Genomic DNA, 27,992 nt, shown 5'->3' on the forward strand with positions numbered 1-27,992 from the left:
TGAAAGTATATTAATATAGAAGTACTTAAGCAATAAAAAAAAAAAAAAAAAAAAAGAAAAAAGAGGGAAAAACACACACAGCTATTTCAATATTACTGTAAGGCATTTATAACAAGTCACATTTTCCTGTTACTGGGCTGCAGTAATTTTGTGCAGACTAAGACAGTCTAATCCAGTAAAAGATTTGGTTCTATACAGTAACTTTATGAATGGACGTATGTTTACTAATACCAGTCTAAAGGAAGAACCTGTATTATTTAAAGTACAACACTTGTAGAAGCATTGCTAATGGGCTTCTTGTTAAAGTTTGACTGTATCTTATTTCTCCTGCTTGTCTCTTCTGGGCTTCATTTTAACCATTTTACTTTTACTTTCTTGTAACTAGGTGCAGTGACTTTAGGTTTGGTTTCAGGTGGGTTGATGGGAAGGAAGAAAGTTTTGCATCTATTTTTTCCTGTTGCTTGTCCATCCATACTATTTTCTATCACAGTATGGTCCTTGACTAAGCAGTTTCATCCAGCTGAGAAGTAATGCAATTGTTCCCTAAAATAGTTTAGTTCATATCCAGGAAGGATTTAACTGTTCTACAGGAGAAGTTTGCTAGTTCTACAAATTGAGTGGCTTTTACTGACATGGATCGTTACTTTTCAATATCCAGTCAAAAGCTTTTTTGTACTGCACTAAGTTCTACCTCACTAAGTCTGGATAGAGCAAATTATTTGGATAGAGAGAATTATTTTTTAATTCAAATGAAGGCAGGAATACATGCAGGAAGAGAGTCACTGCATGTGTTACCTTTTGCATTCTTTGTTACTTCCAATATTCTTTCAGAAACAGGAACTTTTCTTTAAGGTAGGCTTCTGCTTCATTTCTTAGAAATTATCTTACATCTCAGACTAGCAAGCAAAGCCTCAGGATAACTTAGAGGTTTCAAAGGAACCATAACAGCGTTAATCTACAGCTTTAAACTTAATTTGTCACATTCTGTTTTAACTACCACAGGATAAATCATTTGATGACATAGCTTGTGTTTTGTGGTTTGTTTTGTTTTGTTTTTAATTCAAATCAGATTGAAATTCTTCCCAAAGCAGTACTAATATACATACAGAATAAACTATAGGCAGAGCGGCTCTAGACTCAGTCCACTGAATTGTAGTGCATACCTGACTGACTGAAAACACTGGATAACTTGATATATAAGTGTCTGGTAAGTGTCTGAGCAGTCTCATCTGTACCTCAAACAGTGATTTCGATCAATATTCAAATATCTTGGAGTTACCAGTTCATTGATCTAGAAGGATAAAAATATATACTGCTGTTAAGGAAAATACAAAAGCAGCAAATACTCTTAACTCCAGTTACCCTTATACAACAGCTTTCACCATGATTTTTTCAGTCCTCTGGAACAATGATAAATCTTTACCTACCATGCAACATCAAGAACTACTAGTAGTTCTAGGTTCTACCTACGTAGAACCAACTAGGCTGCAATAACAGCATAAAAGTATTTTAAAAACACTGCAATGCCACATTAAACAGGTAGGCCATTACTACAAACATCTGCTTCTTCTGAAGCCCTGGACCATGGCATTTTTCTTCATGCAGTGTTTCATGGGACATGAAAAACACTTTTAACTCAAGCTCAGCAAAGTTGTAAACACACTGAGGGCAAGATCTTCCAACATAGCCTTTAGAAATCAGAGACACAGTTACAAGCATTTCCCACAGTATAGTACAAGTTTAATTGTGCAAAAATACAGTCATTAAGATTTCAGCTTTGTTGTTAACTGACCACAGTTACAGTGATGTACATGTACTGAAACTGGTACTGTAATTGGAGCAAATACACCATAATTGGTGCTGAGACATGAGCAGAGGTTCAGTACATTTAGATACTGTTCTGAAATTATTTAGATAACCAGTATTTAACTACCGTACATAAAGACAATCAAAGAAAAGACATCTAAAGTGAAAGCTAGTAGCAGATTAATGAAATTTAAGGTTACACTAACTGTAAAGGACACATAATATGGCTTAGAGAGATTTCCCCAGTGATGGCCAAGAATCAGCCTGCAATATGGCAGGTATGAAGTGTAGCTCCTCTTCATTCCAGTATACGTTGTGTTTCAGCAAAACTAAAGACTTCCTACTGTCACTATTAGTTTCAAACACAGGAAGACAAAGCATTACAAAGCTTTAAAATTGTGTTTCAAACTGACAGTCTAATGGTGTTGGAAAAGAAATAACTAAGAAATTTCTATTTTTAGTAAGTCCTACTGCAGCTGACATACAATATAATCCACGAGCTCAATAATTTGGCTCCACCACTTCATAAAACAAAAATATCTCAAAATACACCCAAAAGGAATGGTATTGCTGAATCCCCTCAGCCCTGTTAAAATCTTCCTATAGCATCTACATCACTGAGAAAAAAGTAATTTTCAAAGCAATTCCTCTCCTTGTACATTTGAATTTTAACTTAACTGGATCAGACACTTAATTTTATTCAGTGCAGCTACTTTTTGGTCTTAACAAATCTATTTGCTTCTTTCACAAGTGTTTCGACATCTTCATTATCCTTGTCTTCTGAACTTGGTTCCCAATCAGAATCTTCATCAGTAGGTTCACACTCCTCTTCCTCATCATCTATGAAGCTGTCATTAAGATCGTATTCATTTGGTTCACCATCATTGTCACTGTCTTCCTCCAAAGCCCTTTTTCCTGTAGGGACAGAAAAGTAGTGATACATTCATGAATCACAAATGTAGAAATAAAAAGACCATCCAGAGACCATCTAGTTAACCTATCTCTAAAAGGGAAAGAATCAACTAAAGCACCTATTCTGACAATTTTTGGTTAGATTTTCAAAACTCTCATGAAACATTTTACCACCTCTCTCTGACACCTACTGCAGTGCTTATCTACCTAGAAAGCTTTCCCTAGTGGCTTAAATCCACGCTTCTATTCACAGTGAAGCCAGAAGTTTATTACTTGTCTCTTTGCAGTAAGTTTTATTTCACATTTCTCTCCTTCCCCCCCCCCCTTTTTCTGTCATGCTTCCTTTCTGATCTTTGATGTTCTTTTCTGGAATTAAAGTGCTTTTCACAATGTTACAGCCCAAACAGAGCTCCAGGTAAGGCACTGACCATTCTGGGCAGACACAAGGTACTATGTGCTTAACCTACAATCATCTGGTTAATTAAAAAAAAAAAAAAAATCAATGCTATGAACACTTCTCATAGCTACGTTTCACAAAATATTGAAAAAGAATATTAAGATACCGTGTATTACAGCCCATGGCCTGTTTCTGCAGAACTACTTAAAAGCTAAGAAATGATGTAGCTGATTACCCTGTATTGCACAAAATCCAGTATGTTACAAATTATATTTAAATTCTCTCTCCAATTTACAGTGATTCAACATCCCTACTCTGTCCCCTCCAGGACACAGACTGCAAGTCCTCCCATCCGCATACTGTGTCCAAGTATGACGTCCATCCTCTGCTCCCTGTGCCACATTATCAGACACAATACTCACCTGTTGTCTCTAACTGTAATTCTTTGAGAGCTGTCACAGAACCAGGCTGGTTTCATACAACTGTAAGCAGAGGCCACGTTTTATACTGCCACTTTGAAACCAGTATCAGGCCTCCTAACTCCCAAACCGGAGTTTAAGTTGATTAGCACAGAGCTTCCTGGCTTCTCTCTCTAGTCTCTATGATCACACCCATTATTCATGATTTTCAAGAGCCACGTATACCCTGAGATTGGATCCCAGGGTGTGCAAGTTTCTAAGTACTATTTAACTTCTGTTTATCTTGAAATAAAAACACCCTTTGTCACTGGTATTAATAGTATCAGATTTACCTTCTAAGCAAAAGACAACAAAAAAAGAATACACATTGCAGACTACTTCTATATACAACCAATACATCTTTCTTGACTGTGTCTGACTATTGCTAGATGGCTATTTTGCCCCTACATTATTCATTCATAAACAGAGAAGCTGTTTTATACTCTAAGTCTCTAAGAATCTTACATGGCTTTGATTTCCTGTTGTTTCCTGAGGCTCTTGTGACAGAAAATCTGCTAGACCACTCACCACTTAAATTCTCAGCTTGGATCTACACTGGATAGTTTGTGCTTCCTTACTGAACAAGGGTTAAGGAAATGCCAAACACTGAACAGTTCTTTTCCAAGCTGAATGCAGCCTGCCTGTTTCCCAGTTCACTTAGCATGTTTTCTGATACAGTCTTTTTACCTTCTATCTATCTTCAAAAGTTACCATTTTGTAGTGCAGTTGCCTTCAGCCTTCATACTATTTCACAATACTCTGTATTGGCAGGAATCTAAGACTAATAAACCTCTCTTTAAAAGGAATGGATGCTGCTCATGTCACATTCCCAAGCTTTTTTTGGGCAGCTTGCCTTGCAGTATTTCTTTAATTGTTCAAATATGTTGGCAAATTCACCCATTTAAACCAATTCTGCTATTTGGAGCACTGATTTGGCAGCAGCTTTGTACGGACACTACCATGGCAGTAGTGCATTCTCCTTTTATTTATCAGCAGCTGTGAACTTTCAACAAATTTATTCCCACTGCCTCCTGATTTTGATAGACATGCTTATTAACATGTTCTACAACCTTACACTATTTCCTTTTTCTTATGTGTGCACAACTTCTCATTAACCACACTGCAGTAATATGCCAATCATGTTATTCTGCCCTTAAGTCATATCCCTGAGTAAAACCATATTCATTCCTCCTCTCAGCCTCTGTATGTTTTCCTTTATCTTGTGTAGAGGTGACCTGTCAACAATCTCATGAAGATAATTTGTCTGTTGTCATTCTGTCAATTTTTGTCATTATCTGTCATATGAAGTTACAGATACATATTTTTCCTCAGCCGTAGACCCCAGTCCAGATCAATTTTTATATCAGCCATAAGTATTTCTTAGCAATCTGAGGTCAAAGCCTCAGGTCCTCAAGCTGTGTGCATGTGGTGATCAAAAGAGAACACCAGTATCTCGCGTAGTCAGATCCTATCCTCTATCAATTGCATTTTTCACTAGTGGGAACATGAGTATTCCAGAATTACGTTATCATCTGATTAACATTTTACGATCTCCAGCAATTCTCATCCAAGGATTCCTAAAGCATTTACAGCATTAGCCAAGTCTCTCAAAGATGCACTATTTTATGGGTAAATTGTGTTATAGAGACACTAAATGACCTCCTAGAATAACGTCAGGTCCAGGTGTGACAGCCACAGACAGAAGTCCAGAAATAATCCATGGCTAAAATTTACATTCTTTGAATGATTGACTGTGCATAACCTAGCAGAAAATGCTGAAAATGCCAACTGGCAATGTGAGCTGCAATCCACTATAATGCTTGCTGGTTTATTGTCTGTCAGTCTTCAGATGAAATTAATCACTTCCATGTTCACCCATGCCAGCAGAATTTCTTATAGGAATCCCAGCCTTACAGAATGAATCGTCTAAGAAGGGGGAAAAGATCATAACAAAGACGCTAAATATGGCAAGAACAAAATCCCTCTTTTCAGACTACACTTACAAAAATAAGCCCAAGACCTACTTCGCAAAGAAAACCATTCTTCATTTTCACAGCGCTGCAGGTGGTATTTTACAATGGAATTGGAAATAATGAATATTTTGCCACAATTCCTATCAAAATATGCTCCTACGTTTTTAGGAAAACAGCAAAATACATACCGTATTTTTCCTCCCTATATGTCAATGCTTTTAGATTTTTGTAGTGAATAATGCATTTCTTTCCACATCTTCACACTCCACCTCTTTCTGTTACAGTTTAATTCAGCCCTATAGCCCCCAAAGCAGCTCATGAAACACAATACTGCCTTTTCTCTGATACCACATTTATAAAGATGACCTTGAAACTTTCTCTTAAAGTTTGTCTCCATGGGGAGACAAGCTTAGTGATCACCCCTCAAAAAAAAAAAAAAAAAAGCTATAACTGGAAGTTATCTGCTTAGCTTGCTGGAAAAACTAGGAAAGAGTACAGGAGAATTCTGCACGATCCACAGCAATAGCATGTCATTCCTCTAGGTACTGTCAATTTAGTAGTAACGATTTAGTGACAGCACCAACTTTTTTTTTAGTATCTTCTCAATTTCTCCCTTCTTCCGTAGACTTGGATTATATCTCACAGCATAGATCTCATTCCCTACAAGCAATTTGCAATCCCTTTGGTAGCAATTAGCCTAAAGACATTAAAAACTAAACATGTCAAATGTCACATAGTCAGTATCCTTTCTTCATGTCTACTGGAATTTAAACATATTTGCATGGAAATTAATTCTGCTGTGCTCAACAGTGCAGTAGTGCCACACAGCATGGAATAAAGGTTAACGGAGCCCTGTCTGTCTGCGTGACCCTGCATGGCTTAATGTAGCTGCATCAGATAAGAGCTTACTGAGCCTAACCTTTTAAAAGCTTTGCCCTAAAGAGAACTAAGCAAACCAGTCAGTAAGACTGGGGAAAAAAAGTCAGCATTAAGAGCAGTATTTTAATTAGTAAATTCCCTTTTGCTTCCTGTGCAGAGAATATGACTTTTTCCTGGTTCTTATTTATTACCAAGAGTTGATTTTCACTTCCATGTTCAAGTTTCATGAGTTTATAAGATAACTCTTCTCTATATATAGCCATTCTTGACTGGCCACCTGCTGGGAGACGTGCACACGGTATCTACCATTCATGTAAAGAAAGTGAATAGTGAATATCATTAGACTTTCAGACTGCTCTTCAAAGCTCACTTTTACATTATTTTAGAAAGCTTCACACATGGAAGCTGAGACAAAAGAAGTCTGGAAACAGACCTGAAGGATTTAAAAACCTGGAGTCTGTACATCTGCAACACATGAATTACCATTGTTGACAGCAACAAAGCAAGCTAGGCGCACTGCTGGCAAACAGAAGGTATGTTTGGATAGAGTATTATAGTTTACATTATAAAGAGAGCCTGTGCTACTACATAATCCCCACTGAAGACTTGAAACTGAAGAAAGAAGGATACATATGTAGTCTACAGCAAAAGCGGCCCCCAACCCAAAGGCATTAACCTTCTTCTACACTTCAGCCCTAACAAGACAATATCTCACTTGAAACAGATACCACAGAGTACATGCAAGAAAAGCTCATTAGCACATGCACAGATATTATGTGGTAGTTAAAGGCCAGTGCAACAGAAGGAATATATAAAGGTTTGAAAAGCAATTGCTCTTTACAATATCTTATCTAACCGTATATGAAGTATCAGGTCCTTTTATCCTATTACAATCCTTATATGTATGGAAAGAGCATACAGTTTAGCCATGTCTTTTTCAAAGGTGAAACATCATTTTGATTTCCTGTCTGCTTCCAGAGAAGTACAGGTATGCTCATCGAGGTAGCTTAGCACAAACTGAATTTCAGCACTACCATTTATAAAAAAGCAAGCAGGGTTTTACTAAAGTGAAATAATAGTTTTTTCCTCAGGTAAGTATTATCATCTGCAGGACTTCTAAATGCCCCAAAAAACAAAGTATGGTAGACATGGATGCACCCATTCGCACAATTAGAACATACTAACCATTCTTTGAAGTTCGCTGTCGGGTTCGTCTTCCAGTTCCTAAAGAAATAAAAGTTACTAGTGAGGACAGAGTACAATCTAGTAGCAGTGTCATTCACGCAGACTGTTACAATAAGCAACTAATATATTAAAACTAACACTGCAATGAATATGCAGTGTTCACAAGAGCCCCCCCCCCAAAAAAAAACACAAACACAACTATTCTGTATTGAATGATTACTGATTCACCAAATTAACTTTTTCTTGCAATTATAAACCATTCCCTCCCCAGAACAATCTCATTAAGACTTGTATCGTTAAACAAAAAAATCAAGTGCTTCAAAGTATTTAAGCATTTTACACCATTGCTTCAATAAATGTAATTTCTCCTTACTAATGTCATAATTCCAATTGTTTAAGTAAACTATATTATCATTACATGTCTGTAACTGTTATGCCATGAATTCTTCTTTATTGCATTGGGATTTCACATGGAAAAAAACCTCCAAGTGCAATACTCAAAAAAAAAGTACAAAAAATCAAATTTCGATTTGAATTCTTTAAGAACACTCAAAATATAAACAGAATATATTTTTCAACAAGTATAATTACTGAAATAGGAAAGACTAGTACAGTTCAGAATAAGGAATCAAATGCAGTTTTAATTATATTAAAGGAAGGATGCATTCTTGCTATTTTTACTTTAGTAAAAATTTTTAGAAATTGTGTTACCCCAGAGGTTCCTATCAAAATAAAAATACAAAGCAAGAATGAAATCTCAAGATATAACACTCTTTGCAGCTGAAGTATTTCCATGTACATATTTTGCAACTGGGACAGGAGAACACAAGAGAAAAGCTGTGAAAATAGTTGATTGCACTATCCATTATAAATGTTGAACATTTCAATAGTACCTATGCATATTTCCAGTTTTCATTCTCATACTACAGATCTGAACAGAGGGGAGAGATCTGGTAATATCACAGTATACCATGTTTCATCTCCATTAAAACCCATTACATTTGTGAAAATATCCAGATGCCACATGGTGTTGGTTTTTCCCCCAATATCTAAGATACAAGACCATACAAACCATGTCAATTCTGACCTATCTTGTCTCATTTCAGTCAATAAACACTTGAAAAAGTGAGCGCAGGGCTGAAGTGGCCAAGCAGCCTTCCTTATCGCAGACAATGAGAAGACCTCAAGCTTACGAACAGCAAGAGTGCAATGTAACGTAGGGTACGTTGCAAATGGTGTTTCTCATTTACAGTATCTTGCAGTATTGTAATCCAAATTTTTTGTACCCATTGCTGGTTTGTTCCCCCACATACACGCACTTTGAATTCTATTGAACAAGGAGTGATATTACCTGGAGATGCAGTGTGCTTGTATTCCAGCTTATGCTGTGGATTCTTCCTGCAAATAAAACAGCAAAAGCATGATATGTCACTGGAGGCCCAGAGGTCCCTGGTATTTTATGCATATAGTCATAGATCAGAAAGCAATGAACACTGTGAAATGAGAAATTAACTCATCGGCAAATTAAACAGTTTGGGAAAATTGCAGCATTTGGAAAGAACTGATTGTCTTGAAGGACCACATGGGAAGGCCACAGGAAGAATTTCTCCTTTCTACAGTACGCTGCTGCAATCCAGTAAGTTCCATAGTAGCTTTGCATTGTCTTCTATAGAAACAATACCATCAGAGCAATGAAAGAAAATCCGAAGCCAACACGCTCTTGGACCTCCAAAACATGCTCCCCTCATTCAAACTGTGACTAACACAGGTAATCAACATGCACCAATTTAATTTGTCCCTCCCACACCTCTCACAAAACTTTTATCCAATGTTGGATAAAATAAATTTAGTTTAACTTGCATTGTGCTTACCTTGTTAGCATACTACAGGACTTTCTCAGGACTGCATGCTAAAATACTTTCAACTATTGCTCTGAAAATGTAGACATTTCTAACTTTTTAAGAAAACCAGTTCAGTTATGTTATTTTCTGCTTGTGAAAATAAATGGCAATTAAAGACCACTATTCCAAAATGACACTTCCTTTGGCACTCCCTGAAACTTGAAATGAATTTATAGAACTGCAGTGTGCATTTATTTTACAAAATACCTTTGCCACAAAGACTGCCTTGTAAAACCATTTGCTTGTGTTTTACTCTTTAGAAGAACAGAATAAAGTTACTCTTCAGTTTAAAAGAAAAGAAAAAAATCTTGGTTTTGTCACTGCTTGTGACAAATTCAGAAACTTCAACCAGATTTATAATTCTACAGGTACTGCCAACCTGAAGTGTATTATGTACACATTGATATTTATCTGAAAAATGGAAATATTGCTTCCTACAAAATAAATAGGCATTTTTTTCTGCACCATTTCAATGTTTTATTACCATCATCAGTATCAGACCATTCAATCCTAAATCAAGACATCATGTTTAGATCATTCTCTCAATTATGCTCACTTCAAATAGAAGCCAATAGATAAAGGCAACAAAAAATACATGAAAACTCTTCAAACTTCATCTGTTGGTAAGTTTAAAGAATCAGTACTGTTTCATGGATACCTCATATTCTTTACCTCAAAAGAATTAAATACAGATCAAGAAGTCATGAAGTTACTTAGAGCACAGAGGTTGCCTGTTCTGTGTTTTGTTTTTGGCTAAGTAACCACTGCACTGTTGAAAAGCACATTGGTAATTTCATTACTGGCATAAACTCAGATTTCTTATCCTACAACAAGAAAGAGAAACTTTTTTTTTTTTCCCTGGATTAGCTAAATATAGTATTGCTTTTAAAAAAACTACCCTCCTTCTGTTACTTTTCATAAAGGCACTCTCTAGTATTATCATGATCACGCTTTCTAGAAGAGATAGTAGAAAATATTCAGACATGATCTCTATTAAGAGCAGCTGTACATTTCAGTATGCTCTCCTAAACGTGCTATTTCCTCGGAATATAGGCTTTTTTCCCTTGTGTCAACTACACAGTAGCCATTAAGATTCAGACTGAATATTAAGAACAATTTCTTCACAAGGAGGGTGGTCAAACAGTGAATCAGGCTTCCTAGAGAGGTGGTTGGTGCCCCAAGCCTGTCAGTGTTCAAGAGACATTTGGATAATGCCCTGAATAACACGCTTTAACTTTTGGCTAGCCCTGAAGGGGTCAGGCAGTTGAACTCAATGATCTTTGCAGGTCCATTCCAACCTCATTGCTCTAAGATCTACTAAATAAAGGTGTAACATGTAGACAGTAAAGAAAAAAATATAGTAAAGCTATATTTTTCAGAAAATCAACAGTGCTTAGAAGAAAGTGCAACACAGCAAACCATAAACTGGATTTTATTGCTGCTACCTGAATTATGCCTTCTATCAAACACTTATTAAAATAAAATAGAGCTTTTGTATAGTCTCAACATGCTTTATCGAAATGTAAACTAAAAATTACAGATCATGAAAAGAATGTAGGAATAAATTGTTTTTGTAAAAGAATGGTTAGCTATACAACGAGAAGTGAAAAGAGTCAATTTCTATGCTACTGAATACTTTACAGAAGACAACAATTCCTGTTTGCTAGGTTGAAATCACTACCAAATATTTTGGAAATATTTTGCTGCTTTGAAAGTAGCAGTCTATCCACAGTAAACTTTGGAAAGCAGCAAGAATTTAAGAAGAGCCCTAATAATATACTATACTCTAGAGTTAACATCAAGAATTACTCGTTACTCTAGCATCACTAATTCCAGGGGAGAACAGTCTTACTCTATAAAGTAAGGAAAACCATTTACTTACTGCTTCTTACCTATAACAAGCGGTTCCATACGGACATTCAGGACGGTTATCATCATCACCTTCAGTTAAAGTATCTGTTTCATGATAATCATCATCGTTAGGGTGACTGAACTGCTGAAAGTGAATGGGATTCTTCCTGCAAAAGATGAATACGTTTATTGAGAACTACCTGTTCTGCTTAAACATGACAAGTGGAAATAAGAATGGCATTATTGAATAAGTGGCAACTCGTTTTTCTATCATTACATAAATAGGAACTTTTTATGTTAATAGGAACTGTTTAACTGTATGCAGATCCACTTTCAGGATAACAGAAGTTAATTTTTGTCTCAGCACATGCTCCACAAGAAGTTAAAATGGAAATTTTCCTATTTGCCTTCAATTTTTAACTTTCAGAACTCCAACACACGCACAGTCTACTGAAGTAATCACGCAGCATGAATCTTGCTCAGTGGCTGACTTGCGAAGTCATGACTCCCTGGGGAGCTACAGAAGCTTTATAAAAACCACTACTGAAGCCTCAACTTGATTCAGAAGGGCCAATGTATGGCAACTGCAGAAATGAAGAGACTGCACACTTGGGAGATTGTGTATAGCTTCAGTCAATCTGTCTCAACCACTACTTCTGTTGCATATGCAAGTTATTACTCACTTGAACACCACCACGCTACTCATGTCCACTGGACAGTACATTGACCATGTTGTCAAGACTGCCTTGGCAACGACAACTTTTTTTCGAGGTATCCAATTATAATCTGAGCAATAAGGACAGGAACTTGTATGGTTCAGACCTAAGGGCTCTGCACATAGACTGAGTCACAACAATGTAAGCAGCGAGAGCACATTCTTTTGTTCTACAACACTTCCATGGTTGAATCCACAAACAGCAAGCAGTGAATACACACAGATCACTGAAAGAACATTTTCACTGCTTCTAGTCAACAGATTTGTATGCACACCATACAAGACAAGGCAGCTATAAATGCCACTTAGAGAACAGTTAGCTCTGTAAGTTTTTTTTAAAGTGATGTTAAAAAGAACACAGAAAAACAAGTGACTTCAGGAGAAATTCATGTAACAGTCCAGAACACACCACAAAAAAATATGAAGTTAACATACTGTTACCACAAGAAAATCTACTTTTTCCCTATGTTTTATTTTATGAACACTTTTTCCAAGCATAACTTTTAAAAGCAGGGAACATGAGATTTTAATAAATGATTTTCCAAAAAGACTTCCACAAACACTTCAGTGACTTACCATACTAACTCCCCAAGTATATAGTCTTCAACATGTTTGTGCAAATGATAAAAGTGAACTGCTTGCCTCAGGCAAGATGAACAACAACTTTAAATTGCAGGATAATTACTGTTTTAATTTATATTTGTTACAGCTGCATTTATAGACAAAGCCAGGGAAAAACCTAGCTGCATCTAGAGCTTCCCAACTGTTCACAAGTATTCTTTTCTTTAAATTCACAAATACCTGCTACAAACTTCATATGGAACAGCTGATGTTCATTTCAGCATTTCAACTACCACCATAAGAAAAGAAAAAATTGTTTTGTTACAGCTTTTGCAAAGTGATTAGTTAAGCACTGTGAGCTTTACTAGCCATTCAGGCCTCCTTCTAGGCATTTGAATAAGATTAGAAATTTAGCATCAATACTTTTGGACCCCATTTGCCTGGTATCTTTCACTCAAGGAACACAAAAAGCAAACTAAACTCTTCAACAAAATAATTATGAAAAAATACAGCATCCCTTGGATATGTTCACATAGGTGACAGTTTTCTCATCTTTTCCTGTTAATTTCTGCAACCTACAGGGTAAGTAAATACTGTTTCACTAGAAATCATTGCAAGGTTGCATTTACTTGCCACTTATTCCAGCATGAGTTCTCAGGAAATGTCACTTCTTATACCAAATTCAGGCCTTACGGAGCTGGCTGCTCATTTTTTTTCCCATTTAAAAATAACTGAGATGAAACCAAATTGTTTTACTTGCTCTCATTTCTAAACGCACACAGCTAAATTAATAGCAAAATTTGCAGGAACTTGAAGTCATTTGAGACATAATTAATCTCCTCAAGGGAATATGGAAGCAACAAATGTTCTGTGAAATATTTTTTTTTTCCTAGAGTAAGATACACATTTTGTTGCATTCACTGAGAAAAGAAGGCCTAATAGCTACCACTTAGACAAACTATTGTATTTTAGGAGATGCATATTTCCTTTAAAATTTTTTCTTCAAAACCTGCTTGAGCAACAAAATTATTATTTTGCTCCTTATTAAAACCAATCCAAACAAACCCCAGAAGAATAAGGGAAGAGGGAGGAAGAAAAATGAAGGGGTTTGTATGTACATCCCACTTACTAAATCCTTAGGCTTACGATTCTTCGGGGCAGCGGATGATATTCCACAAATTTTGTGTTACCTGTGGAGCATCTTAAACATGCTGTACTTCAGATGCTCAGGATTAGTACAAACGTCATCTTTTATCTTACCTTTACCTGGATAACTTGTGCTTATTCCACTCCTATGTGTTGTCCAATGATATCTAGCAAAACAAATATAAGCAGAGATGTGCATAGCTTGTATAAAGTCAGTGTCCCATCTCGCAAAAATCTAGAGCTTACATGCACATCTCTTCCCTTTTATTAAGGGTTCCGCTTGTTTTGAATTTTTAGGCAGTAGATATTTAGCCTGTTGTAATACTCAAATATTACAATTAAATATGCTACAACTTGAGTTGCGCTCCTATAACTGCTCCCTCAACTTACGCTTCGATTTTGGATAACAGCTTAGAGAAAGGCCTGCTGTACACTGGGAGTGGTAGCACTATGTCAAAGCAAGAGCAGCAAGTAGGCAGGACACAACGGCCAGGAAAGGCTGAAGGCCACAAAGCTCTCATCACCCACAGCTCGCTGCCTCCTGCAGCCATCACCCTTGTCTACTGATTGTCTGGCAGCCTCTCTGGAATCCAGTAGCTTATGGAAACGGCAGAGAAAAACTTCCAAGCTGGAAGGTACAAATACGTCAGCCTAACCAGAAAGCTTTTGGAGTGAATCCAACAGCAGGCAGGTTGCTGAGGCATATATGCTGCCTAAAAGCATATTTTAAGAATAAAGTTATGACAGACTTGCATTCTCATAAACATAGTTATATTAACACAGCCCATAATTACTGCCATTTTGCTACGCTTCACAGGAGCTCTGAAGTTGCAATGCAGAAAACCATGCAAGTAGAGATGCCGAGAATCAATGAAATTGTCTCGAGCACAAGTGGAGTATTGCTCAGTGAAATATTTAGGACAGCTTTTTATCTGTGCAACTACCAAAAGTAACTTAAAAGTTCTTCTGAAAGTCAGAAGATGGGGTTTCTCACATCTCACTCTTCATAATCACAGAGGCACCATTCACATAGGACACACCTAAGGTTTATTTTCTCAGCTACTACAGAAACTGGTAGAAAAGATGTAATAGATTGCCAGCATTAGTTATAAAGCCATAGAATTCAAGCTTGAAGTTATGCCACAATGGTGCACATGTACTATTTTTCAGTTCCAAATTGCAAGTTCTATTAGAAAACAGGATTCAAAAAAGAGAAATACAAGTTTTCAGCTGCCGGATTTACAAGTTTAAGGTGAAAGGAAAAATAGCAAGTTCATAAACAAAGAGCAAAATATTTGAAACAATGCACATACAAACATGAAGGTTTATTGTGCCCTGCTCTGACAGCTATGGGAAAAATTTACACACATTTAGTCACAACACTGTAGTGCAAACAAGTAAATGAATAAAAATATGGAGAATTGTGGGTTATAGTTTCAGTGATGAAGGTCTACCACACACCTTCAAAGCAACCCTTCAAAAGGGGGGTTGGCTTTGGATCTTTTACTTGTTTGTTTTACATTCCTCCTTCTTCCAAGATCGGAAAAGCAAGCAACAGACAAGAAAACGAAGAAAAGTATTCAAAAAGCTAGCCACATGACCACAAATACGGTTTGGTACAATGTACACAGAGCACTTCGCCTCCTGGCGGTCATAGCAGTTTGTTGCAGCTTGGTAAAGCTTCAGGCTATCTTAGAAGCAGAAAATCCAATACTGAAATATAATGACAAAAACGATCTGCGGAATGGGACGTGGATAGCAAGCTCAATTCTTTCAAAAGCATTGTTTCCAAATCCATAAATTAGTAAACTGAGCCACAGGTTCAAAACTATTTCCAAGATGTTTGTATTTGTTAGAGAAATTAATAAAATTAATAGAGCTAACATTCAACCCCTTCAGATTGGGCTGTTTTACTATGCACTTACCAAAAGGTGCTCTTAACAGGAGTTTATAAAATAAAGACAAACTCTGAAGAGCACTTAATCTATGAATAAACAACATTTTACGAATAACAAACATATCTGACTGGAAATCCTCAGGCTTTGCAAATACTCTTGAGAGGGTTAGTGGTTTGTTGGTTTTTTTTGTTTGTTTGTTTTAAAATAGATTTACTTCAGCCAGAAAATACTTCAAGAAAATGCCACAATTACCAAAACAACACTCGTGTGCACGTGCAGATTCCTATTCCACACAACTTTAACGAAAATTTCCTTTCTTAAACGTTAGGAATCATTTAGGATATCCGAGCATTAAATCCGCTTAACCCCCATACATGGGAAATCTAGCCTGAGAGGAATTAAAAGTAGCTGGGGCAAACTAAATGATGCATTGGTATTATTGGATCAGCTTAATTGTCTACCATTTTCATTATATTCATTAAAGGCAAAAATGGAGGTACATGAAATAGATGCATGAAAACTGGAAATTTGACATGACTTAATGCCGCAGATTTAAGCTTTTGATTTACAGAGTTAGCTGCACATTGAGCATATACAACAATACATTTACTTATGCTAGTCACTGGTCTTCCTACTCTTCAAGCCCCCTGAAAATCACTGGGCCCACTGACTGTTTCCTGGATTAGCCTCATCTTTTGCACTTTTGATTTATGTGGTTTTATCTAGAGCTCAAAGTTGCCTTTTACAACAGTTCTCTGGCCGTTGGTCTGGCCTCTAAACCACCACTAGGTTTGACTTAGCAAAACATGGCACTCCAAATCTTTTCCAGGCAGAAGAAATTAGCAGGAGTGCATACACTAAGTGCTGATGGTTTGGAATTCCCCTGGAACATTTGTATCACACAGAAGATTTGTACGACGGGTCTTTCATCGTGAATTGCGTGTTAGACATGGAAGAAAAAGAGAGTTCCACTTGAAATACACCAAAGAAGCTGACCAGGTAGGGGTTGAGAAGAAGCATGCAAGTAAGCTTATTGTATTCCCAGGGAAGAAGTAGAAGCTGAACAAGAAAACCTGACTGGCACAGTTATAATAAAAATAATTTTTGATTACCTGGGGACGATAGACAGTATTTTAAACAGTCAAACCATAAAACATGCAATTACTTCAATAAATACAACTCTCTCCTGTAAAAGTTTCATCTGCTCATAAAATAAGTCTACAGGTCTATGTTGGCCACTGCAGCCATTTACATCTCTTTTCTCTTCTGGTACCTGTGCTTGGCTAGTATGTGCAGGTTTGTTGATTTATTTTCTTTTTAAAACGGACCTCTGTTTTTTGTTTTTTTGTGTTTTTTTTTTAATTTCCTATAACACTTTGTTTTGCAATTTACTTTAGTACTTCATACCTCCTTAGGGTTTTACTAGCAGTTAACAAGACCTCCTGTCTCCTCCTTTTATACTTCTAAAGCTGTATTTACACCATTTGTTTCTTATCAGTCCCATGCTTACCGAAAGATTTATTTTTTTTTCCAAATCAAACCTTGCAATGACTCTCTTGTTTTCTCTTCCACAGCTAATAAGTTACTTTTTAATAATATGCTAACTTAAGCTAGTTTTAATTTTGTTTTACCTGTAACAGCCTGTTCCATACATGCAAGGTGTCCTCTTACGCTTGATCTGTTTGGAGCTTTCTGAAGCATCTACACTTCTGGTTGTATCAGAAATTTCAGTCTCGTAATCCAGATCTGCATCAGGCTCATGAGTCCCTTCCTGGGCACCAAAATATTGGGAAGTCCTGCCCCAGAGAGCTTGTTGGCTTGTAGAACCAGTGATCTGTTCTTTGTTTTCTGATTCCTCAATTCTATTTGTTTTATTGGAGATCTGACCTGTTGTTTTAGACCATTTACTATGCAGCTGCCTATCATTTTTCGCCATAGTACTTCCAGTTTTTTTTGTTTCAGTCTTGCCATTTCCTTCCATGTTTCCCATGGTACTCTCAAGAGGAAATCCAGATGCATTCTGTGGAACAAGGTTACATTTTGAACGACCTGAAAATTTACACTATTCAGAATTAAAAGCATTAAGGTCAAACTCTATCCCATGTTGTCATTCCAGTTTGCAAAATCTTCTTCTCCACTTTTCATAGTCAAAAAAAAAAAAAAAAAAAAAAGCTGCTACACACAGCTGCCAAATGAAAGACTTAAGTTAAAAACAAACACAAAATACAGAAAAACTTATCCTAGAACTTCCATCCTCAGCTGTGGTTCCCTCACAACATACATAAGCACCACCCTTATCACCTCAATCTGTGAACAGTCTAAGCATTTTAGTTTAAATTAACTCTAGATTAAAAGTACTGCTCCTTAAAAATGAATGTGGGTTATAGACATGAGGATATAGTAATCTAGAACATTCCTGTACGAGAATCAATTTTATTGAAGTGCCAGAATATATTAGAGATATATATACAGATTAATGTTATTTTTTAATGTGTATGAGAGATATATGGGAATCAATACATACACACCTTGAGCTTAATCCTTCCCCTAACATATCTGAAACACTTCAGCTCATGACTTCAAAATAATAAAAACAAACTTGTCAGGCACAGATATCAGTTTTGACAAATACTGCATTCTAAATTAAAAATGTATATATAACACTGAAAGTAAAAGACACACTTACTTCAAATAAAAAATAGGAGGAGAAATATCCAAGACAAAAAACAATGCCCCAGTAACCAAGACATTATCTGGAAGCACACCTCTATTGAAGGCTGAGCTACTTTGATACACTACGGAACTATTCAAATATTGATCATCACTATAGTTCCTTCTCTGAAGTTCCAGCTCCAGTAAACATACTTCACTTACACTGATGTGTTTGGCAGGGACTGAAAGTCAGCTGGTAGTTTTTTGATCTTGACCCTTTCCATGCAAATCTGACAACATGTAAACCACAACTGAAGCCAATTATATATGAACAGCAACGTGTTTAAGAAAGGACAAATTCAGCATTAATATCAAATAGTCCTGACTGTTGTGTGTTTAGTGAGTCAACTCAGGGACAAAGATGACTTTTATGAGTCTCCCAAACCAAATGATCAAACAACTGCATTTCAGGAAATAAGCCTTCAGGTGCAAAACGACACTTTTTCTACCTTGCCGCACCCACTAGTGACTTCTCACTACTATATACTGTACTCTCCTTAGATATATAGAGGAAAATGAACCGACGCTATCAGAGTTCTTATGATGATTCATTAAAAACTGTCTGTAATCATGGAAAAAACAAACAGCATTACTTGCACTCGTTAGAACGTGTCTATGACTGCACTGCCATCTGGTGGATGGCTGGCACTGTGAGTGAGTTAGGATTTGTTTCACTTGCCCTGCAGCAAATTTCCCTCAATCAGCTGAGACAGCAGAAGAGTGATTTTGGTTTTGATAATGAAATGTAAATGTTTCAGTTTTCTATGACTTATTCGTGCAAGTAATGATTATTTTTCCTACAAAGCTCAGAAGGCAGTTTCTTACACTATGCTTCAGATAAAGATTATTTATAAAATTTTGTAGTTTGCAAGCCATACGTAATTTTCTCCTATTAAATAAAACAATTATATAGTCACTCACCTCATAATTTGACAAAGAAAACAGCACTGCAGCTAGTACAAATGTTCCTTGCCAACAGAGCTCACCATTCAGAAGACTTTTTCAGATTAAGAGATCCTGTTATATTAAAGCTACCTTGACAGGTAAGCTCAAACTCTCCACAAGTAGATCATTTCATTAACCTTAAGATTAAAATAACAACAACAACACACCACAGGTGTTTTTGTTGGTGTCAGAACTGATGAAGCATACAAATGAATAGCATTCTATCAGATCCTACAACAGATCCAGGCAATCCTAGAGCTAGAGGCTATGAACTCCAGGCTGTTCACTTAAAAACCAGTAAAACCCTTAGTTTGTTCTCACCAGAAGGTGTTTTGAGGATCATTATCAATGACAAACATCTTTTCATTGTTAGCAGTGTACTACCAGTAAGTATGTAACTGCCCATAAACGCAGGTTTACTTTGAAGACATACAGCCTCATTAACCAGTCTGTAGGACTGAAGCCTGTTTGCTCATGACCACAGACCATTCTGGATTTCAGATGACTTTCTTTCCTTTTTTTGATTCCTGTTGAAATAGCATAAAAACACTCTGCCACCTTTCTAAAAAATTTAACAGTTGATGAGGCTTGTATCATAATTTTCTGGCCATAAAACTTGACCAATTAGAATGGCACCACTTCGGGGAAAAAGTCCACAGCTGCGCTTCATCAGTGTCATACAATCACCTACCCCTGAAAAGGGTTCTCCACAAAAAGAAACCAAACTCCAAGCCACAATTACCATGGCTAGCAGACCAGTACTTTGGCCCATGCCCCTCAGGCCTCCTGCTGTAAAGCAGAAACTCTGGGATTTCCATGGAACATGCACAGCATCAATTCCAGGTCCCAAGAAGGAAGCGCAGAAACACACTTGTTACCAAGTCCCCGAAGGCATCCAGCATCCTTGCAACAGAGCTGTCCAATGAACTGGCATTTCAAAAACAACTGTTAAACACAACAAATCACAAGCAGAATACATAATTAACATTGTAAACCCAACATTACACTATGACATTGCCAACTAGGTTCTTATTTTTGAAATACAGGTTTTCCTGTGAGCAAAAAGTTACCTCAGATGAAGGAGAAGACAAACAGCTCCTTTCCTCTTCGTCATCTTCTTCATCTATCAAATTATCTGTAATTTCAGAAGCTAATCTTTTTCTCTGCAGCATGTTTACATCTGATTTTAGTGATTCCATATTGCTTTCTCTCCTTTCTTGGTGTTTTATCTTCCTAGTACCTAAAAAAAAAAAAAAAAAAAAAAAAAAGGTACTTTTGGAACACAACTTCTACAGTGAAATCCTGATTGCAATAAAAATCTAAACTTACATGTAAGTAGAACACCAGGCAAAAAGTACGAGGAATAGCAGCAGTTGCGTATGCACTGTTTCCACAATTTTTTCACTGTCTGTACTCCCGGTACTCCTTAATTCCGCTTACAGGAGTAAAAACTACTTCTTAGATTGAAAAAAAAAAATTCAGAGAAAATTTGTTGGAGAAAAAAGGGGGCAAAGGATATCCTGGACTATCAGTATGACTGACAACTTGATCAACTCCTGTTGCGTAAACGATAAACAAAACATCCTAGGACTTTCTACTACAGACCTTGCATATAAATATCACTTCAGGTTACCAGCTTACACAAGCAAATAGAATCAAGGTATGCCTACTTGCCTACAGAATCACATCATACTTTATTATTTCATCAACCAGTAACTGACAGAAAAAGTGAACGTTGTGCCTCTCTTTGGAATGCTTCATATCCTAGAAAACTATGAGGTCTCCGTGCTGAAGTATCTTCCATGTATACAGGCAGGAAAAAGCTAGGGCCATGGTCCCATTTTTGTTACGTTTCCATCTGCTGCATAACACATTCAGAAAGAAAGAACTGATATTAGGAGAACCTAAACTAGAAGGGAATAAATTGGTTACTTGAATGTGGAGAAGGCCAGGAATTAACAATACAGAAGCTATCTAGAATTTAAACCCTTTGGAAAACAGGAACATTTACAGAAAAGGACTCCACCAGAATACCACATTGTCAGCTGTCCAAAGAGAGTACTATTTGGCACAGACAAAAAAACAACCAACCACCACAACAAAAAACACTAATAATAATAAAAAAACACGCTACCATGAAAAAAAAAAAAAAAAAGCTATCAGAAAGAGCCCTGTTGCATCTCCTCTGTCATTAATCATATGGACAACAGAATTAAGTTTCTGAAGTCTCTGTCTCTTGCCAGGCATGGAACATGGAAAAATGAAGTAATGAATTAATATTTTCTACCACCACAATTATCATTTAAGAAAATGAGATCAAAGCACATCAACATGTAGTGGCATGCAAACCTACCTCCTTTCATTGCAGGCTTAGAAACCCTCTGAACCAGGAGGTCACTATCCAGCATCCAAGATGGAAGCACCCTCTTCCTCTGAATAGATTTTAACTGTTCATTTTCATCATCATCACAAGGAGGAACCTGAAACATTATTTACTGTTTAGCTCCTTTTACTAGGTACAAAAGAGGAGATAAAAACTAGAACACAAGTTTGTACATGATTATGTCCTTCACACGCAGCCTGGATTACTACAGTAAGGGCTGACATTTATTGGACTTGCTTATTACCTACCGTACAATGATGTTGCCCAATGTATCCCTTTTAGCACCATGATGATGGATATACAACAGAAGCTTTAAGAACAATACACTGTACAGAGCCAGTGGGATTATCAGACTTTCTGCAGGCCATTTTTACTCAATAACAATAAAAACAACAAACAATGCTAGCTTTGAAAACACTGTTTTGCTGGACGAAATGCTGACTGCCAGGGAAAAACATAAGGGCTGTTTACTTGTGCATTTGTTAGGATTTTGACACCACCACGCCACTGCAGATGTATGATTCAAATGAAACAGGCTACTAGTACACTTACAGCCCGTACAAGGCATCTGCAGTCTAACTATAGTATCTCCAGATATAAATTTCAGAGTCTTTTACCCTGGCTGGAAGAAGAGCCATTTGTTACCCTGGGCCTTCAAACATACTTACAGGCAGTTAGTGATACAGAGACCAGAATTTAAGACTGTTTTACAGTACTATGTTCAGCTCTAATATCATTATGCCAAAACGTTCATGTAGAAATAGCTACATGATTTTTGTTGCCATAATTATCAAAAACAATATAAATTTATTCACTTTTCAAGAAAAAAAAAAAGAATTTAGAAAACACCTTTGCTTCATTTTCAACACATGCTTGCAAATATTTAAAAAATTAAGGACCCACCAGAAGCGTAGAATTAGAGTCGTTTTGTCTTATTTTTGCAATTCCCTGCATCTCAGAGGTGGAACACGATGGCTGTACTAATGACAAACTACAAGACATCTCAACAGGATGAACACTTGCTGCTGCTTCTGCATCAACCTCTGGATTGTTTCTGACAAAACAAAGTAATTTTGTTGAACAAACTCATCATGAATATGAACACATACTTTTAACTTGAACAGAGGCTGATCTAACTTTTACCATTAATATACTTGTAAATAGAATCTAACATACTCTTGCATCAACTAACAAAGGAAATCAAGATAGCTTCTTGTTTAACTTCCATTGAAAGAACTTTGAACCAACAATTTTCCAATCATTGCTGATCCTTACTGTAGTGTTTCTGTTGACTGAGTATCTAATTTGTAATAGTCAATGCCATGATAAAACTTAGATGAAGTTGAAGTTACAGCTTAGAATTTGTTTTACTATAAATCAATTGCTTATATTAATAAATTAATTTATTAAAATTAATAAATCAATTGCTTATATTAGCTCCCCCCAAACATGAATTGCTATACGCTTCTTACAAAATAAGAAACATCACAGATTTTTTTTGTACAAATTACCTCTATTTATTTCACACTTTCATCTTTGAATTCAAAAAAGGTATTTGAGTTTACAGACGTAACAACACAAATTCTTTGACCAGTTTCATGCTGCATTTAAGACATTTGCCATTGGTCATATATTAGAAAAAAATGGTTTGCTGTGTGCTAAAGTTAAGCAACGTTTACATTACTGAAAACCATAATATTTCATTTCAAGAGAAATTTAACTCATCCTCAAATTTAATACTTCAAAGAATTTACTGAGTGGAGGAACACTAAAAACAAATCCGAAACCCCACATTTCTAGCACCGAGACTGTCTGTCAATTTACCTCCTAGACTTCATGGTTTCTGGGCGTAACCATTTAGACCTTAAGTGAGAAAGATATTACTTAATGGTAATGAAAAAGCTATTAGTGAGAACAGCGTCATTTTTTTAATGTATTGATACCTTACTGTGCTCTCCACAGGATGAGCAGAAATAACCTTGAAAATGTATTTGTCAATCAGTAGGGAAAAGCTATCACCAAATTTCAATGAGTGCCATTCATGTGCTTCCAACGGCAGAAGACGACCATTCTCAGCAGACTGATAAAAGCATGGATTTACATGAATCTGTGAGATAGAAAGAACAATCAGCATTTTTTAAGATTAAAAAAGCATGTACGTATGTTTAGCATATATACAAAAATACAAAAAGCACGTACAGTATGTTTAGATAACTCCCTCCCACAGTTCTGCCATGTACAACAAATCCCTTATGCCACTGTAATAGCTACAGCAATGCTGCAATGTTGAAACATTACAGACAAAAATAGGCAGATACACTAGTTACCACTAACTAGTTCAAATAGTTCTGCTTTTTGTTTTGTTTTTAGATACCTACAATTGATTCCTAAAGTTTCAATCCAAGATGATGAGCATACCACCACAAAAAAATAATAAAAAAAAAGTTTGTATGAACTGGTGTTTTGCCTAATACTTTTCAAGTTTACCTGCACCACAGGTAAGCAAGCTGCTGGCAGGTTTCCCCTAGAGGAGAGGGCCACAGATCAAGTTTGTAGGGCTACCACTATATAGATTAGAGAACAACAATATGAACTGCCATTTGCATGCAAATCCTACAAGAAAATCAGAGAAAAAACGCCATGGACTGAAGTGAGGCCCAGATCTGAGAACCACCAACCACAGCACAAATAACAGGCTTGTGGTACCAAAGCAGCTCCATTCAGCCCTCCCAGCACTGATGAGCAAAATAGTCACTCATCTGTACAAAACAGAAACGGCCGCAATCACATCTCATACCTCAGTATACTCTATGCACAACATCCAAATCAACTGCAGCTACATAAAGATTTGACAAGTCAATTATTGTACCAACATTTCAATTTTTAAAAAAGAAAAAGTCTTGATTAGGTTTATTACAACTGAGTTGATTTGCAAGAAGGACATGTTCTTTGATCAAGACACAGGAATCGTAAATTCAGAGAGATTTCTGAAGGACAGAGAGAGGCAGTCAGCATAGAGAATGGATCCCTGTCTCAGAACTGTAAACAGGACTACATAGTAATGATCAAATCTCTGCAGTGTTTTGTTTTCTTTTAATTCACCCAACAACTATTCTGCAAGAGAAAGTCAGTAACGTTACCTAGAGACAGAATGACACGGTAATGGGAAAACAAGGACTACGAAAAGAGAGCAAGGTGAACTGAATGCTGTTCTCAGATGAAGCTAAAATCATAGGAAAATCTAAAATTGTATAATTATAGGTTGGCTCTATACACATAGTAGGAGAGATTTAAGTTACCGGTTTGATGCGAACCTGGCCATCCACCACTTCCAATATGGCATGTTTTCGGGATACCCGCTTATCTGTAATCTGAAAAGGAGAGAACTGCTGTGAGAACCATGTACTTCAAAGTCTACATAGATTCCTTTTGCATCAACGTGAGCAAGTTCCCAGATCTAACTGAGCACAGTTTTAACAGGATTCACTTTTTATATGCTCCATTGCTCCAGACTGTTTTAAAACAGTGATGAAATCAGTGCAGCTTCCCAAAATTTGACTCTCTACTAAAAGCTGGATAACAACATTAAGATTCAATTTCTGGAATCAGAAGCCTACAGAATCCAGCACTTCTTAGCAAGTTCTCACCAAAGGCAACAAATGTGCAGCTCTGAAGTGAGACCATTTACTCACTCAGGTGCTTGAAGCAGCTTTTAAAAGCTTCAGTTCAGATGTACCAGATCTGAACTGCTTTTCAACAGAGAAAACACTGAAATTGCACTCTCTTTTTTTAGAATATTTCAGCTTTCCACTAGTCAATTCATTAACGGGGGGGGGGGGGGGGGGGGGGCGGCTAATTACTGTTCTATTCCACCACAGGACCACTTAAGAGTCATTGTTCTCCCTTTCACAGCGTTTTGCATTATACAGAAGGCACAAGCTGCCGAGCTGAACTTTTCATTTCAACATAAAGAGAAACACAAGAGGTCAAACTTGTCCCCAAACAGATCCTTTCAGGTGCCTCTCAAGAAATTTCAGTTCTGTTTGCTCCCTCCACCCTTTCCACAGGCAACGGAGCTGTCAGCGCACTTGAATAAAGCACCAGCGAGTGTAAACCTGTGGCACCAGTTTGTGCTCCTCTAAACTTACACTTTTGGCTGTCCAAACACGTTCTGTCTGGAAACTGTTTAAAACCAAAAAAGCAAAAGTCATTTCTAAGGAAATTATCAACTAATTTTGAGAAATAAGAGTCTATGGCACAAAGAAAAACTTTACAAGTTAGGAAAAAGGCAATCACTTTTCAGACTACAATCTCTAACAAGCATATTTAAACAATAGTCAAACAGCTATTCACGTAGATAAACACAATAAAAAGCATGTAAAATAAAGTCAACATCTCTGTGTTCTGTAACTTAATAGCCCTGAACATGATGATTACATACACAAATAGTTTTACCTATTAGACCATGCAGACCCATGTTGAACATCCTGTAGCTACATACATTTATGCCACATAAAAGTTCTGCCTGATCTTTAAATAACTTTCAAAGTATGCTTTAGAAGCATTAGCATTCAGTAACGGTTACCTCTTGGTTCTTCAAACGTGAGGAGTGAACCAGTAGCTTTTAACTGAAATTCTTGTTATTCTCCACTTCCAGAAAGTTTGCTGACTTAGAAAAGCCAGCTAAAACTACAGACCCAAAAACTATCGCAGTAATTTTACCACCAGGTCATTCAGAAAAATGTAATACTTGACCACATTTTGAATAAGGAAGAAAAGTTCCAAAGAGCAAACTGCCATTGCAAGAGATAATCATTTTGTTATGGATCTGACAGATGAGGCAGCACAAAAAACAGCTATATTGCAACTACCTATACATTTTATTCTCTTAGAGCCTTTGACCCAACATTTTTAACAATCCCTAGACGCACAAACTTTAGCTAGTCACAAGAACACACTGCGGGATGCCAGCATCAAAAAAAGGTAAGAAAAAGGTAAAAAAGGTCCAGGTAAGAAAAAGCACAAGACCTGAAGTCTTCATCTGAGATATCTGCTTACTCCACAGTCTTTCACTTTTGCCTCCAGGCAGAATATGGAGAAGATGTAGTAGATATTAAATCTGCAATGGCCACGTAATTCTGTTTGTCAGCACTAACACACAGAAGTATTACATCTCCATCATCCACACCATGGGGAGCTGCTGGTTTTGTGACTTGCCAGAGGCCAGGGCTGCTTATACAGCAGCAAGAGCGTCCACCACAGTCAGTCACACTCCTGCTCCAAAAACCACTGAATAGTACAGCGGTCTGGGGCTTCTGTTTAGAAAAGGCTACGAACTGCAACAGATTTAAGAAGGATTTTATGTAAATAATGTAAATTATTTAAATAACATGAAATGATTTGGTAGAGTTGAGATCCACTCAAACCGTAACTCCGTTGCCATGACAGAAACTACTGAAGAAAAGGCTGCGAGGACCTTTTCCTACCCTACTGTGCTAGAAATAAGCTGAGACACTTTTCTTCTTTTTCAGGTGCTTGTGAAAACTTGAGTCAAGTTTCTATATGTCAACTAACTCCACAGAAAACAAAGTGCAAGCACTTGAGAAGCAGCCCGGCTGAGCACAGACCCAGCATCCCATAGCGCGATGTTTTGATGTAATGGATACAACATTTCGGGCAGCGCACCCGGACCCAAGTGGCAATACCCAGCTTTACAGATTCACAAGGCACCTGCCCCTGAGAAGCCCCTGGGGCTGCAGAAGCGACCCTTTAACTCAGACACCCCGTTACACCCCACGGAGCCCCTGAGCAGTTACCCCAGCACCCCAGTCCCTTACCATTAAACCCCCCAACCGAGCCCTTCTCCCTGGCAGCCTCCCTCCCCCGTACAAACGAGGGCTCTACCCTGGGTTTTCCCTACCCCAGCCCGCAGCCGGGGGCCCCATTTCAGCCCCAGCTGTAACATCTCCCCTCAAGTACGAGCCCAGGGCGCTGCTACCAGCGCTCAGCGCCTCGGCCCCCCAGCAACAACCCCAAGCGGGGCAAGGCTGCACCCACCGGGAGCTGCTTCCCTCAGCTCCCCTCCGCCTCCCTCGCCCCCTCACTTACTCCCAGCAAGGGGCCGCGTCCCAGCAGCGTCTCCCCGGGCGGCAGCGGCACGGGGCAGCCCCCATCGGCCGGCGCCAGCCTCACGGCCGCCATGGCGGGCGCCGCTCCCTCAGGGCGCCGCGCCACGCCCCGCCCCGCGGCCGAGCGCCGCCATATTGGCGC

General features: G+C 37.6%; 1 protein-coding gene across 2 annotated transcripts; it reads right to left on the reverse strand.

The window, feature by feature from the left end:
- Positions 1-1,728: 1,728 nt before the first annotated feature.
- On the reverse strand, positions 1,729-27,962 carry APLF (aprataxin and PNKP like factor). 2 transcript variants are annotated; one of them, XM_084285292.1, is made up of 11 exons: positions 27,831-27,962; positions 25,037-25,093; positions 23,666-23,829; positions 22,626-22,776; positions 21,693-21,819; positions 20,410-20,579; positions 17,314-17,702; positions 11,404-11,529; positions 8,962-9,008; positions 7,611-7,649; positions 1,729-2,721 (listed from the first exon to the last, which is right to left on the reverse strand). In XM_084285292.1, exons 1-11 carry the CDS (start codon positions 27,921-27,923, stop codon positions 2,516-2,518), a joined length of 1,569 nt encoding a protein of 522 aa, XP_084141418.1. In that variant the 5' UTR covers positions 27,924-27,962; the 3' UTR covers positions 1,729-2,515. The 2 variants fall into 2 exon arrangements, with proteins under 2 accessions (XP_084141418.1, XP_084141417.1); XM_084285291.1 differs by having other exon boundaries at positions 25,022-25,093.
- Positions 27,963-27,992: the final 30 nt, after the last annotated feature.

The sequence above is a fragment of the Netta rufina genome (assembly GCF_964035555.1).
Source record: "Netta rufina genome assembly, chromosome: 3".
Classification (NCBI taxonomy): Eukaryota; Metazoa; Chordata; class Aves; order Anseriformes; family Anatidae; genus Netta; species Netta rufina.